This window comes from Daphnia pulicaria, chromosome 6, assembly GCF_021234035.1.
Source record: "Daphnia pulicaria isolate SC F1-1A chromosome 6, SC_F0-13Bv2, whole genome shotgun sequence".
In the NCBI taxonomy this organism is placed as follows: Eukaryota; Metazoa; Arthropoda; class Branchiopoda; order Diplostraca; family Daphniidae; genus Daphnia; species Daphnia pulicaria.
Genome location: NC_060918.1, coordinates 4,295,276 through 4,310,032, shown reverse-complemented (window position 1 = coordinate 4,310,032; position 14,757 = coordinate 4,295,276). Strand labels below are relative to the sequence as shown.

At 36.1% G+C, this 14,757-nt stretch overlaps 3 protein-coding genes and 2 long non-coding RNA genes across 11 annotated transcripts; 4 read left to right on the top strand and 1 right to left on the bottom strand.

The window, feature by feature from the left end:
* Positions 1-1,466: 1,466 nt before the first annotated feature.
* On the top strand, positions 1,467-3,832 carry LOC124342412 (solute carrier family 46 member 3-like). The gene is made up of 7 exons (XM_046795402.1): positions 1,467-1,802; positions 1,864-2,252; positions 2,329-2,759; positions 2,830-2,931; positions 2,998-3,135; positions 3,200-3,440; positions 3,510-3,832. Exons 1-7 carry the CDS (start codon positions 1,698-1,700, stop codon positions 3,604-3,606), a joined length of 1,503 nt encoding a protein of 500 aa, XP_046651358.1. The 5' UTR covers positions 1,467-1,697; the 3' UTR covers positions 3,607-3,832.
* Positions 3,833-3,930: 98 nt separating this feature from the next.
* Positions 3,931-7,391, top strand: LOC124342406 (proton-coupled folate transporter-like). 6 transcript variants are annotated; one of them, XR_006918807.1, is made up of 10 exons: positions 3,935-4,664; positions 4,730-4,972; positions 5,055-5,200; positions 5,279-5,709; positions 5,784-5,885; positions 5,950-6,087; positions 6,149-6,232; positions 6,302-6,458; positions 6,536-7,224; positions 7,300-7,391. XR_006918807.1 is itself a non-coding variant. In XM_046795392.1 (10 exons), exons 2-10 carry the CDS (start codon positions 4,512-4,514, stop codon positions 6,654-6,656), a joined length of 1,575 nt encoding a protein of 524 aa, XP_046651348.1. In that variant the 5' UTR covers positions 3,935-4,125; positions 4,208-4,511; the 3' UTR covers positions 6,657-7,233. The 6 variants fall into 6 exon arrangements, 3 of the variants coding, with proteins under 3 accessions (XP_046651350.1, XP_046651348.1, XP_046651349.1); XR_006918809.1 differs by lacking the exon at positions 7,300-7,391 and having other exon boundaries at positions 6,536-6,709; positions 6,773-7,233; XR_006918808.1 differs by lacking the exon at positions 7,300-7,391 and having other exon boundaries at positions 6,536-6,960; positions 7,023-7,233.
* A 59-nt stretch (positions 7,392-7,450) lies between these two features.
* LOC124342467 (sulfiredoxin-1-like) lies at positions 7,451-8,369 on the top strand. Its single transcript, XM_046795463.1, has 3 exons — positions 7,451-7,778; positions 7,871-7,941; positions 8,063-8,369. The coding sequence occupies exons 1-3, from the start codon at positions 7,709-7,711 to the stop codon at positions 8,270-8,272; spliced, it is 351 nt and encodes a 116-aa protein (XP_046651419.1). The 5' UTR covers positions 7,451-7,708; the 3' UTR covers positions 8,273-8,369.
* A 2,173-nt stretch (positions 8,370-10,542) lies between these two features.
* Positions 10,543-13,994, top strand: LOC124342511. The gene is made up of 3 exons (XR_006918893.1): positions 10,543-11,227; positions 11,321-11,499; positions 11,592-13,994. It is a non-coding gene; the product is annotated as an uncharacterized LOC124342511 (long non-coding RNA).
* On the bottom strand, positions 12,214-13,259 carry LOC124342501. 2 transcript variants are annotated; one of them, XR_006918880.1, is made up of 4 exons: positions 12,744-13,259; positions 12,627-12,682; positions 12,377-12,570; positions 12,214-12,300 (listed from the first exon to the last, which is right to left on the bottom strand). It is a non-coding gene; the product is annotated as an uncharacterized LOC124342501 (long non-coding RNA). The 2 variants fall into 2 exon arrangements; XR_006918881.1 differs by lacking the exon at positions 12,214-12,300 and having other exon boundaries at positions 12,398-12,436; positions 12,505-12,570.
* Positions 13,995-14,757: the final 763 nt, after the last annotated feature.

Genomic DNA, 14,757 nt, shown 5'->3' with positions numbered 1-14,757 from the left:
GCGGCCATTTTTGTGACTGAACGTCTATTTCCAGTTTGGCCAATAAAAAAACAAAACTACCGCGAATTTCAGATGAAAATTTAAAAAAACGAAGCAAAAATCATTAAAGTTTCGTCACGTTAAGACATTGTCTCTCCACGAGGAAGGTCATTTAAAAGTAATTAGTAATTCACTGCGGTCTGCAACAGCAGTTTGTTGATTCGGTATAAAGAAAAAGATGGAGGAAAACCACACGATGTGTGGTGTGTGGGACTTGTGAAAATAAAACGAAAAAAAATAAAAAAGGGAGCCGCCTACGGGACGTCGTCGGCAGTAGACTTTCCGCCGTCATTTATATGTAATGCACAATATTGATCACGGACTGCCTGGGGCGCTTTACGATCCAAGGGCGATCATGCTGAATGGCACCGGTATATTTCATCCGCTTTTTTGTTTTCAAACAAAAAGGCCCATTCGATTGAAAAATGGGCAACTGGGAAAACAAAACAAAAAAAGAGAAAACCACACAACCACCAATCTCCCAGGACAGAAGCTACTGATGTTCAATATTGTTGCATGCTGATGAGACGTGTCCTTCCCGGTCCCTCCCTCCTCCCGCCCAAGTCGGTGCATTCGTACTCACGAAGACGCCCAGCTGGTATATATAAGCACAGACATCTGGTATAACTTCATAAATATATATATATGTACAGAGTATACGAGTCTAAAAGCCGTCCGTTGGTTTCTTTTTTATTTTGGTGCCTGAATTATGTGAAGAAAAATGAAGCTCTGGTCGTCACGCTCCCATGGCTTCAAAAGATGGAGGACAAACAGAAATAATGGGATTCAAATTGTGGACGCAAAGGATGAAAAGATAATGGTCTCTGCACCCACAAGATCGGATGACGTGAGCGTCTTCTTCTTCTGACATTTAAGCCGGGAAATCAGTTGACGGCTTTTTTATTTTGATTTTTCTTTTATATTTGACCATCAAGGCGCGCTGTTTGGCAGCGACGCTATAGAAGGGCAGAACACATTTTTCCTTGTATTTTTCATTTCTTTCGTTTAAAAAAAATGTTTAGACTTTGGTGATGTATCAACGTTCAAACTTGCTGGTAGGGCATCTCTCTCGTCTCGAGATGAAGAATGCGTCATTCTTGTTTCTTTCGGGACTGAAAGAGCCGTCTCACCAGATATCCCGCTGCGGTTTATCACGAATTTTCTTTCAGACCCGAGGCACCAACATGACAACAAAACAAGTCAGAATGATCAAAGACTCGTCGGAATCAGATTGCATCACGTGATTCTTTAGGCTACTCTGTGCATTCAACCCACCACAAGGTGCGTGCTGAGAAGCGTCAAATTTCCTTTTTACAATTTTTTTTTTGTTATTTAAATTTTTTTTTAAATTTATTTAAACACGAAAACAACATTTTTTTTTTTTTGGGGGGGGGACTCTGGCCAGACATCAGACACATAGCCTACAGAGTACAGACTTTCCTCCCAACGAGAGATGTGTCAACTACGGAAGCAGCCGACGGCTTTGTTTTTGTTGTGGTTTCGTTTCTGTGTGGGTTGAAGAAAAATGACGTAGTTGTACATAATTCACTGATTTCGTAAGCTTTGTTTGCCTACGAGAGCTCAAGGCTTGCTCTGAAGCTTTTTTGTTTCATTATGCACCAATAAAAGTTACCGTTAAGTGTGAAGATTCAGAGAAAATGATGGACGACGAGCATGGTTTAATCGAGGACCGGAATAAAAGCAAGTTTAGAATTACAGTTGAACCTGTTGGATTTTTATTCGTCGTCGCCTCCATCATTCAAGTATTTATATAACAATTTCATTAATAAATTTTTTTAATAAAACTAATTTATGTTTGTATAGGCTATCGTGATTCAAAATTTGTACCTCAACAAAACTTGTGTTGTGAATTTTCAGCTCAATTTAACTGATTGTAGCACTCATAATCATACCGTTGAAAGTGATTCTGATCACGCAACAGAAATCCAAAAATATGTCAGCAACCTAAACATTTATGGTTCTCTCATTGAAAATGTACCATCCATAATAATGGTTTTGTTTCTCGGACCGTGGAGCGAAAGAAATGGAAGAAAACTGCCCATGATTATTCCACTCATAGGCCACATATGTTCCGTTTCCATGTACATATTAAACTACTATTTCACATCATGGCCAGCAGAATACATATTGTTTGCAAGTATACCATTAGGCTTGTGTGGAGGAACTGCCACTTTGTTGATGGCATTAAACAGGTTTACATTCATACTGTACTTTATTGTGATCAATCATGATAATAACTCGGTCGTTCTTATTTCTACTATATAACAGTTACATTGCCGACATCACTACCTCGCATACCAGGACATCACGCATTTCAATTTTGTACGGCTGTATGGCGATTTCGTTCCCAGTGGCCAACTTCGTCAGTATTTACATTTACACTTATGGCGGTTTTTTCGCAATTTGGGGAACGTCTTTGGGATTGGGTGTAACCACCCTTTGTTACATCATCTTTTTCATCAAAGACTCACGCGGGCACGAATCAGCAGAAAACCAAATAGGAAATATTTATTCACCCGTTGTTGACTACAGCCAAGAAAGCGAAGAATTTTCTAATTCAGGCACCACCGGTTGCCGTTGTGATTCGGTTGCCTTTAACCTATGGGAATGTTTCGCTGTGACATTTCAGCCACGCAACGGATACAAAAGAGCCTGTTTATCCATTCTTTTGGCCGCAATGTGTGTTTTTGTTTACCAAAGTACTAACGTTTATATTTTAAGCTTTTCTTTGCGTTTTCTGTAATTTCTATTTTTTTTCGTCTTGTGCAGTACCAGGATCCGTTACGTACCTCTACGCCAGAAAGCTATTTGATTGGGATCAACCACAGTTTGCCTTGTTTTCAACCATTTCTAGCTTGACAGCTGTTATCGGTATGTTTCTTTTCATTCTAAATGTGGTTTATCGTTTTGACATGAGTCAATATTTTGTTCTATTAGGAAGCCTTATTTTTCTGCCTCTCCTGAGTTCCTATTTCGAAGTTCGTGATGTCGTCATTGGTATTTTTGCTATTTTGGGAAATATAGCAGGTAATTTGACGATTGCCTTTGCCGTATCTCCTTTGATGCTCTATTTGGGTAAAAGAGTTTCGATCTTTTCTAACGATAAACTATTTGATTAACATAATTTTTCTTTCTGCAGCCTCTTTTGGGTTCGTGTTGACTGCTAGCATCGGAGTGGTGATTCGTTCGATGCTTTCCAAGCTCGTGCTCAGTGATGAATTGAGCCACGTCTACTCGGTGTTGGCCTCTTTGGAGTCCTTGGTGCCTTTAGTTTCGACTTTCACTTATAATTTGATTTATAAAGCGACTATCGAATTCTTTCCCGGTTGTGTTTTCGTCGTTTTCAGCGGCTTCCTCGTCGTACTTTTAATACTGCTCTTGTAAGTAGTCTCCAACTACTCGTATTTAAGTTCTTTGAAGTCTAAATTTTCGTACATCACTTTTTCTAGGGTTGTCTTGCTGCTGCAATGGAAGGAAAAGAACGATCCGGTGCTTTATAGCAGTCCAGAAAATCCCAGTATAAATGAAGCGGATCAAACTTCCTAAACTTCATCCGTCTTCGTCCACATAGCCTAATAACTCTAGTTGGATTTAATATATATTTTGGATGACTTACATATCTACTCACTATCCAGTGATATCTTGTAGAAACAAGGTACTAGTAAAATTTATATTTAAAAATATTGAAAGTTCAAAATTTGGTGAACTATAAATTGTGTATACATTTACATTATTATCATCACACTTTCAATAAATTTGTTTCGATGCGGAAGCCACCTTTTTTTTAAAGAATTTCTGAAAGCATTTAAATTTTTGTATTTTATTTTTGCAACAAAAGTTTTAGATTTTGAATTCGGACATTAGGAAATTTAATTCTTGGCTATTAGGCTACTGTTTCTGGAACGCATTTCTGCCGCTGCATAAAACCACGCACGGTTATTGATCGAATTATCCGTTGGAATCGTTACTGGAAACAAACAGGCTCCTTTAATTTACTCTAAGTTGGACCTGATGAGCTTTTACACCGCCCAGCAATGATCATTGATCGATCGAAGTAGAAATCGAGTGCGCAAAGTACAACCTTGGCTGTGCCGCTTGGGAGGATATTTTTCAATTTCACCACATCATACCTTCTGTTGTGATCCAGGAACGACCAGAGACTGGAGCTACTAAATAAGAAATCAGACAAGATCGATGACTAAATCAAGAATTTAAATCTAGTTTCAGTTAATGCATGTCTGCCGGTCTTCGTACGCCCGACGACCGCAATCGAACCCATGGTAACGGGCGTTTGTTATGATTCGTCTATAGAAGAATCCCCATGAAATCTTACTATCCTACACAGTTCAAAATGACTTAACACAAACGCCTGCCAGTATTATTACAGCGCAACCATCATTCCGAGCAACAGTCGTCCCGTACCCGTCGTGCGAAATAGTTGTGCACAAGAAATGGTTGACGATACGGAAGGCAACGGAATAGATTTGAAGAAAGATGGCTTTTTAAATAAACCTTTGGAGAGCAGCAAGAGCAGTAAATTCAGTAAGTTTCGAATCACTGTAGAGCCGTTAGGTTTTCTATACCTCATTGCCAACATCATACAGGTAGTTGCTTTAATTCATTTTAAAATATCTTCATTGATCAATCACGATTTTTTTCCCGCTAATAGTCGATTGTCACGCCTAATCTGTTTCTTTACAAAGTTTGCGCGGTCAATTTCCAAGTCAACGCCACACTCTGCGATCCCCGTAGTAAAATGAACCGCAACAATACTCAACTCGCGGATCGTGTTCAGAGTTACGTCAGTACTTTGAATATTTACGGCTCGCTCATTGACAACATTCCTTCAATTTTCCTGATGCTTTTTCTATTACCATGGAGCGACAAGCACGGAAGAAAGCCTTTGATGATAGTGGGCAAATACAAATTTAATTTAATTAACTAAACGAACGCTGAATATTTGTGTACTATAAAAAAATCCGATTTAATTATAGGCTCCTCTGATCGGACATGTCCTGTGTTCTTTATCGGACATTACCAATTATTACATTGAATCATTACCGGCTGAATATCTTTTGATATCCACAGTTTTTGTTGGCCTCACAGGTGGTAGAGGTATCTATTTTATGGTATTACATAGGTACTGATATTCGATTACTCTGCCTTTTCTTTCAAAAATACGTTTTAAAATAAAAAATGATTAATATTTCTAAAATAGATATATTATTGATATTACAACTACGGAGGCGAGGACTTGGCGTTTTTCGCTCCTTGGCGGAATAGTTGGAATTTCAGTACCAATTGGAAATTTAATTAGTGCGTACATTTACGCAAGCGGAGGAAATATAGCCATATGGGGAACGGCACTGGCTTTGTACACTGTCGCATTCCTCTACATCATATTTTTCTTGGAAGATTCATGTGGTACCAGTTCCATCGTTGAATCGACTGACACGCAGATTATCGAGAAATGGAAATACGGCAAACTGGAAAATATGAGACTATTACCGAGGGTCAAAGAAAGTTGCGTAGGCATATTAAATAATCTAATTCTGTGCTTTACTGAGACCTTTAAACGACGACCAGGATATAAAAGAGCATGCCTGTCGATTCTGATGGCTTCAATGTGTATTTTGATATTTGCTAACGGTAAAATTTTTACTTATTAAATAATAATCTAGTTTTTATTGGTCAACATAACATAAAAATTGGGTTCTTTTCAGCAAACAATGGCGTTGGTTATTTGTTCACCAGGAAGAAATTCGGCTGGGATGCTCCGGATTGGGCCTTTTATGTTACAATCGCTAGTGCTGCTGCTGTGTGTGGTATAATATTCACATGTTTTCCAATTTATTTAAATTTAGGCCTACTAATCATTCTATTGAATAGGAACTTTAATCCTTCTCCCCATTCTAAGTGGATACTTTAAAGTGCGTGATGGTATAATAGGGGTTATTTCACTTTTAGCTAACATAGGCTCAAATCTGACTGTCGCATTTGCCGTGTCTCCGTTAATGATGTATTTGTGTAAGAAAATTTCAATCAAGTATAGACCTTACCGTACTGAACGTGGCATATTTTATTCCAGCATCTATTGGTCACTTCTTTTCTCCGCTTGCTGGAATCATAATCCGTTCCATATTCTCCAAAACATTGAGCAGCGATGAATTGAGTATGTTTGATTTTTTACAAATCATTTGTGAAATCCATGAAAATGTATAAAATTTGTTTTTATTAACAGGCTATGCTTATTCAGTATTAGCTTCGATTGAAGCTGTCGTGCCTTTAATAACGTCTCCCTCCATTAATCTCATTTACCGGGCAACTCTAAGTTTCTTTCCGGGATGCATTTTTTTAGTGAGAGCCTGCACGCTTGTGGTTCTATTGGTCTTATTCGGGTAAGGATTCTTTCAGCGTTTTATTTCAATTAGTACATGAATTTGATAGGTTTCTTGATTGAAAATGCAAAACGCAGGATTTTACTTCTACTGATTTGGAAAGATTCGCAATTAAACCAAGTCCAACCTTTTCGAAACCGCGATGAAAAACAGACTCCTTTGAAAAGACCTATTACCGTCCAGCAACTACCGGACTGAATTTTAAATTTCATTCCAGCAGTAATCGTTCACCAATCACTAACTTTATTTAAGTATTAAAATTTTGCACAATTTTGCAACTGTCTGAAAAATGTGTTTTTTTCCCAATCGGTGAGGGTTTTGGATCTTCTGACTAAGCAATACGAGACAGAGGTCAGGAAATGGATAACTCCATGGAAAAATGAGAAGAAAAAGTCTCGTTTATTCACCCGACCCGAGAGTCCACCTTCAAGTCCCCTCCCACCCTCCGCTATAGCAATCGGCAGACGCCCTAAGAATATAAAGGATGGTGGTAGGGAGGAAGGTTTGAATTCATCCGTTCATTCATTGAACTACACATTTGAAATAAATCTTATTATTTAAAAGGGGTTGATCAAAATTTTAAGAATAATGGTGAAATATAAAAATTGTTCAAGAATAAAAACATTTCCAATATTCCGTATTTAGCGCAATTAAACAACGGAAATGTAACGTAACAGACACGCAACACAAATGTTATACTTTCATCAAGGAAGAGAAAGCGAGGATAGGAACTAATGTGTGCCTATTTCAGCGTAAAAACAATGTTGTAGGTTACAATGAAAAGAGGAAAAGAATTGATAAAGACATTTGAAAAGAGTTCATTTAACATTTATGACGTTAGCACACAGGTGTATAGAAGGGGAAGAGCCCCGTGAGGGTGAAGTGAAAAGATCAGTGAACGGTGTAGTCGATGCTGCCCACTGGCTCCAGGTGGCGTTCTGTAGCTGGGAGCTGGCCAGTGGCTGGACAGGAATCACAATTCACAATATCAGTTTGCAATGTGAAAAAGCCAAAGCTCAACAATGTCACAGTTGGCCTTTTAAAAGCATAGACATGTGATAGTATTGAAATTAGTCTGAAGCCGTGTATTGTTGAATTGACAAAAATTGGAAACATGACAACTTTGTAAAGAAATTGCGCAATTTTCCTATTGTGATTTGATATTGATACTTCGCGTTGAGCTTTCACCTGTGTAAGTTGGTGTTAATTTATAAAAAGATCTAGTGACATCCGTCAACGAATAACAGAGAATGTCATGTCAATCCGATGTCACAAGCATTCATGGGGATCAAATCGCTGAAGTCTATGATGTGCCTATGGGTAAGGATGTTGATAATGCTTTACACTATACATTTGTGTCAGTGTGCCACAGTATATTTTATCAATTACATGTATGCTTCAACCAATCAAAGTGGATATTATTCGCCCTTTTCCTCCTGATCTGAACCATAGTAAAGTTGATAGCATCATTGACACACTTAAGGTATAAATACATTTACCATGCAAGAATTTAAAAAAAATGTACATATACTGTATAAATTCTAAAATAAGTAAGTACCTAATTTTTTATAATGTGTTACTTATTACTTTTTTTAATCTATAAGGATCCCAGTAAAAAGGAAGAGGTTCCTCCAATCGACATTCTTTGGATCAAAGGAAGCAATGGAGGGAATTATTATTACTCTTTTGGTGGCTGTCACAGATATGCAGCTCATAAAAAGCTTGGAATGAGTACAATTCGGGCTAAGCTCATTACTTCCAACATAAATGACCTCAAAGTTTACTTGGGTAGTTCTACGCCTGATTTAAAATAAATGACGGGGTGCAAGTTAACGGTGTATAGCAGATAATGTCGTTTTGATATTAATTCCACATTCCTTGAAAAAGTAAATAAACATCTGGATCAATTCATACATTTGCAACATAAATTTGATATTTCGCGTTAATAGCATGTTAAATATTTGAAATAAAGTATTTCCCAATATTAGAATTAATATAAATTAATGTTAAAATTATGTTCGACTTGAAATGAAAAATAATTTGAATAAAATTTGTAGTGCATTAGAAAAATTTATTTCATTCATAATTATTTTGTAGTCTATTTAAAAACAAAATATACTATACACTTGGCTTGAAGTCACGATTGGGAGTGGCAGAGGCGTGGCCCCCGCTGAAAAACACTTTCGTAGTTGACTGTGCTACCTGTAGATGGATTAAATTGGGTTAGGATTTTATTAGGATAGCCTACTGTATACGTGTTATGATCCACAAACGAACGAAGACGACAGTTGAATAAAATATTAAGCGGGATAGATGATGATTTCTTCACAAATTTTGCGCGGTTAATTTTTAAGTCAACACCACACTAAGTGATTATGCTACGGGCCTTCCTAAAAGTCATAGGGCTTAATGATAGCGCCAAGATGTGAAATGTTAGGGACATGGCACTGAGCATTATTTCTTCTTGTTTATTACGAATATTTGGAGTACCTGAACCAAAGGTGAAAACCTAACGTTACATATTCCGTTTGGCTTTCGAGTTCCAATCGGTTCCAATTCGACGATTTTAAAGTTATGCTTGGGAAATACGAAAATGCATGAACATTATTAAAGTTAAGTCTCCCGCCCCCATTGATTAGCGGCGCTGTTATTTACGTTAATTTCTTTTTTTAGCACTAGATGTCTTTTTTTTTCGCGCGCAGTTTGTACGTTAAAATTCCTAGCGATGACGATCGGAAATAGGGGATACGTTTTTCTTTTTGATTATTAGAATTTCCATAAAAAATTTAGTCCTTCTCTGATTTTTTTGAAAAAAAAATAAAGACATAATACCGTAATCGTCAGATTGAAAATTATGGGTTTATCTCACATAAATATATTTTATTAGGCCTATTTGATTTTGCATCGTTACGGATGCTTCATGAATTAAAAAAAATTACAAAATAAATTGCTGCTTGATGACTGTGCGGCTATGCATTCTGAGCGTTTTGTTCTAAAATAGGAGCAGATCGACAATAGCATAGCCACATAACGACAAAACAGTATTTCAAACAAAGTGCTTGCTAAAAATCAAATTTTTTTAGTTTATTGAACAAAATACCTGGTTTGAAGGGAGTGACAAAGGCGTGTCCTCCGCTGCGAGGCACTATCGTAGTTGATTGTGCAGCCTTAGATGGTTTATATTGCGTTCTGTTTTTTTTTGTAGGATGGCCTACGATATAATGTACGTTCGGTTGTGATCTACGAACGAACGGAGACGACAGGCGAATCAAATATTAAGCAGGATCGATTGTAGAATAAAGAATTTAAATCCACTTTCTGCTTTCGACATCTGGTTGTCGACGCTTTCGTATGCGAGGACAATATCACAATATACTCGATGCCATATGGCAACAGTTTAAAACCGAAAATTTAATTAATTTAAAATTTATTACTTTAGATTTTATTTTAATATTATTTATTAATTTAAAATTTTACGTTTGTTCAATAGTTTTTGCATAAAGATCAAGGCTAAATTATAGGAACATTTTTTTAACCAGGAGGTGTCGATTTTGGACTTTTTGGCGTCATCAGGTCCCTCTTTGTGTTTTTGTTTGTGTGTTACTTCCCTTTAACCTAAATTCAATCATGACCACTAGATGCCATCATGTATTTTTATGTTTTGTTTATTATACCAGCCGATAGAGGGTTGAGGCGGAGGCAGGGAGACTCACGAAGAAAAGCAAAGTTCCCACTTCCTTCTTATACGCCAAGCTGAGAGGGCAGCTTAGAAGGAGCTTTGAATTATCAAAGCCCCCTCTAATTCGAAGCAAACCTCAAACAATAAACCGGCTAGCTATCCGAGATAGCTGCTATCCCTTGCGAAAATTGTTAGATGAAATAAATATTTTTAGAACTTCCTATTTATTATTATATCTATTTAACTAATGGTTAATTGCTAGTGCTCCGTACTTACTGGACTCCTTACAGTTGTACTTGGCCGATATAGACAATTAAGACCTTCTTAATTCAAACTTGGAACTTATTCCAACTATTTTATTTAATTTTATCAAGTTCTTTTGCTCTTTTCCCACGGCAGTAAAGAAGAAGAGATTTTAAAAAACATATCGAGACGGGAAGGGCTATTGAATCACGCTTGTTCGACTTGGCTAAGACTTTTTTTTAATTTATTTTTTATTTAGAAATACATACACAGGAGGAAAGAATTTTATCAAAACAAAAGTAACGCCAAAAAAGGGACCCATTTACATGATATGGCTTTGAGCTTAAGGCTTTTCATCTTATTCTTTACAAAGTTAGTCATATTCTTCCTCAGAATCGGTGCTGCAATTATCCTGAAACTCTGCGCACAAATCCGCCTCCCATCCATCAGTGTTTTGAGCCTTTTCCTGCTTTCTTTGTCTTTTGGAATTTTTCAGAAGTTGAAGGGTTTTCTTTCTTTTGGATTTTTCTTCAACCCCTTATTTTAAAAAAATACATTAATTTATATTCATTTTCTTTCTTACTGGTAAAATTACCTTTCATTGCACCTTCATTATTTTCCCGATCAGGAGCTTCTGGAAGAAATTTTTCATCCATTCCAGGTTTTTCTGTAAGCACAAAAAATAGATTATTTTTAATTTTAAATTTTCTTTCAGGTAAATTTGCCTTTCAAATTAGCATTGATTCCCAAATTTTCATTTTGTCCAGAAGGAATGGCATTTGCAGCCTGATCCAAGAGTTTCATTTGAGGAGTGGCTTCTACGGCAGCAACTTTATGTTTGACAACTGTATGTAAAAAAAAACCTTTATTTCAAATATTCACACATTTATTTTTATCGAGGCAATTAAATTAACAATACCTTTAACCTCATCAAATGCAGGTTTATCATCTGCTTCTTCCAATTCAAGTTCATCATCTGCTTCGTCCAATTCAGGTGCATCAGAATCAGAATTGATTCCCAAATTTTCATTTTGTTCAGAAGGAATGGCATTTGCAGCCTGATCCAAAAGTTTCATTTGAGGAGTCGCTTCTACGGCAGCAACTTCATGTTTGACAACTGTATGTAAAAAAAAACCTTTATTTCAAATATTCACACATTTATTTTTATAAGGCAATTAAATTAACAATATCTTTAACCTCATCAAATGCAGGTTTATCATCTGCTTCTTCCAATTCAAGTTCATCATCTGCTTTGTCCAATTCAGGTGCATCAGAATCATCTGCGTTAATAATTGAGTTTTACAAAATTGTGATCTTAGCTCTTACATTTTTCTTTACCTGTTAAAGAACAGTCATGAGAGTTCCAAGGATAAAATTAATTCCGCACTATTGAATTTTTAATTAGATTCCACTTATTGGAAACAATATGTTATAATATTCTATATAAAATACTTAAAAATGAGCTAGCTGCATCGAAAAGAATGACTGACTCATAAACTAAATGGATGAAGTGACTAACCAAGTGAATTCAATTTATCAGCGACGATTTATTTCTGAGTTACATCAGTTGTGTTCGAACAGTACCAAAAACAGGGCATTTACATTAATTTTAAAAGGGTTTAAAGCTGCTACAAAGTGAATTAAAGAAACTCTTCATTGTTCTCGGACTTTGATTCAGTCGTGCAGTGGGACAAGCTGCTGCACAGACTGCTTTCTTCGAATCCTTCATCGTCTCCGTAATCTTCTCCATCATTACTGCCCGAAGAATCAAAACCACCTTCTCCAACATCTGAGACACCATCTTCACTGTTTTGATACTGACGATCGAAAAAGTAGCGTTCATGCTATCCAGTTTGGCTTTTTTCGCAAATTCAATCCTGTAGTCTTCCTTCACATTTCGTTTCAGAATGATTTTGTCATCTGAAGGCGTGAAATTTTTTAGTTATTTTAGTTTATTAACTGAAGTGTTAATTTTTATTAGTTGTTACAAACTAACCATAAAGTTTTTCAAATTCATCGAGTGCTTCACCAATTTCCAAAGTCAGTTCTGGTAAATCTAGAAAAGAAAAGAATAATTTTGAACTGAAATTACTTGAAATCTAGAGCAAAAGAATTTTAAGTTACCTTGCTTTCCTCCGTCTTCATTCATGACTTCCAATACTTGCTGTTCCTCGGTATCATCTGAAGGGACTGTTTACAGACTAGGTTTAATTTTAGCTTATTGATTTTATAAGATTTAAACTTACGATTAGTGTTCGATTTAACACAAGCAGAATTTGTTGAATCCTGCTTCAAACCACATCTGAAAAAATTAAAAAAATTATGCACTCTTTTCTGGGAAGTTTTGTTTGTAATCAACTTACTTTTCACAAAGATTCTCCAATTCTCCAATTCACTTCCTTCCATTTCTTCAACTTTCACTTATTTTGAAATTAATGTAAAGTTTGAAACTTTTCCAGAGTTTTCGAGACTTTGCGAGAGTTTATAATTTTTCATCATCTACGACTTCCAATTCAGCTTCCCTTTGAACATCTTCAGAGATTTCTTTTGGTACATCGTCTGAAATGATAAACATTTTTTTTTCCACCAACACTATAAAAAGGTATTAAAACTTTTGATTACCTTGTTTTGTTTCTCCAGCTCTGTTTCCGATAGGTCATGAGAGGTGTTTAAACTGAGCTATTCAAGTCTGATACAGATTTATCAGAATCAGAACTCAAGTCGCAGTAGTCATAAGGCATTAAAATGATTGTTTATTACCTTGTTTTTTATCCATTGATGTTTCTGATAAATCCTCAGAGGTGTTTGCTTACACTGAGCTGTCGGAATCAGATTTATTAGAATCAGAACTGAAGTCACTGAAGTCACAATAATTATAATGATAGTTCGACTCATTCTCTCCTTCCAAATACTCTTAATCTATTAAAGGGTAATCTCTAAGAAAGGGTATGCAAAATTTAAAATTATTAACAAATTCGTAATCTGATAAGATTGATTCCCCCCAAGAGGTTTAGCTAAAAAAAATTTTAGTTATAAATTGTATTAAAATTGAAAACCTTTTTTTTATGGTAATCCATTTAACAAAAAAAAAGTTATTTGTTCCCTTTTCTTATGCTCTGTCCATCTAGCGGTCACCACTAGATACCCCATATTTTTGTGTTACAGACTTCCTTAATTTTTTGGTTAGCAAAGATGGTGAGTGTTTGCTCTGCCAATTTGGTGACAGAATTCGAGTTATGAAAAATAAGCAGGCCATTAAAAGTACAGAAAAAGGAACCAAGGTGCATTATTGATCTTAATTTAGGATTTTAAAAAGGAAAAAAAAACAAACTCAACAACGTTTTAGTTTTATCATTTTCGAACCACCGATCTTAATTCCGCTGTAATCTGATCTACGATTTTTGACGAATTTCTTTTTGCTTCATATTGTCTCCTTTGAATTAGAAGAAGTAAGCTGTATAAATTTTCTATACAACGTTTACGGACTTTCTTGGGTTCTTTTCATATTTTTATGCAAGTGACAATAATACGTGTATAAAGGGAAGCGTGTGTGTTTTGTTTTTTTAGTTACCATGAAACGAAAAATAGACCCGAATACACTGCTCTAAAAATCGTGAGTTTCGAATTTAAATATTATTTTTGGGCGTGTTACTTTTAGGAATGAATGTAATTTATATTTTATAAAAAAAACACTGGGATTTAATATTTATAGAGCGTGAGAAAAGCACTCCACCCAATGTCTTACCACGTGCGGTCGTTCACGTGACGGTATAGATTTTCAGCCCAAACTCCCTTGAACAGTTTTCTTGGTTAGAACTAAATCTATCTCTTTGTTTTGGAAATTTGATTTTTATGTTAACGTGTTAGGTAAAACATATTTAATTTTAGTCAGGAAAGAAACCCCCCTCAGCATCTAAGTTAGCTGGGCAAGTGTGAGGAAATTGAATACTATACGATGCCGCTCCCATCACTTGGAAGACGACACCACGACAAAAGCGGTGCTTTGCATGCCTGTTGCACCTCCATATCCGGAAATTATGCTGGTCCGATTGATGTGGTACGAATGATCCAGCACATAAAATAAAGTCTTTTCTTCTCTGTAAATAAGCAAACACTTAATAATTCAAAGATCAATTTATATTATAACCTAGCATACTTTCTCATAGTATGGTCCTTATAATCTGTCATTCTGGTTCATCTTAATCGAATGACTCGTCTGCGTGACCAACAATAGCTGGTGTTGGCTGTACAAGAGCAGGAGACAGGAGATCAACAGAATCCTCTAATAGGGGAATTGGAATACTATAGCGGCTACTCCATTCCACCAAAGTAACAGAAGAGAAGTGAATGGCATTCTCTCCGGGAGGTGATAGTAAA

Excerpts from the sequence above, each read along its gene's own strand:
- LOC124342412 (XM_046795402.1), top strand. The coding sequence starts at position 1,698 with ATGATGGACGACGAGCATGGTTTAATCGAGGACCGGAATAAAAGCAAG. Across the intron at positions 1,803-1,863 it reads TCGTCGCCTCCATCATTCAA|GCTATCGTGATTCAAAATTT; the intron begins GTATTTATATAA and ends ATGTTTGTATAG. Across the intron at positions 2,760-2,829 it reads GTGTGTTTTTGTTTACCAAA|TACCAGGATCCGTTACGTAC; the intron begins GTACTAACGTTT and ends CGTCTTGTGCAG.
- LOC124342467 (XM_046795463.1), top strand. The coding sequence starts at position 7,709 with ATGTCATGTCAATCCGATGTCACAAGCATTCATGGGGATCAAATCGCT. Across the intron at positions 7,779-7,870 it reads AGTCTATGATGTGCCTATGG|TGGATATTATTCGCCCTTTT; the intron begins GTAAGGATGTTG and ends AACCAATCAAAG. Across the intron at positions 7,942-8,062 it reads GCATCATTGACACACTTAAG|GATCCCAGTAAAAAGGAAGA; the intron begins GTATAAATACAT and ends TTAATCTATAAG.
- LOC124342406 (XM_046795392.1), top strand. The coding sequence starts at position 4,512 with ATGGTTGACGATACGGAAGGCAACGGAATAGATTTGAAGAAAGATGGC. Across the intron at positions 4,665-4,729 it reads TCATTGCCAACATCATACAG|TCGATTGTCACGCCTAATCT; the intron begins GTAGTTGCTTTA and ends TCCCGCTAATAG. Across the intron at positions 6,459-6,535 it reads GTTCTATTGGTCTTATTCGG|GATTTTACTTCTACTGATTT; the intron begins GTAAGGATTCTT and ends TGCAAAACGCAG.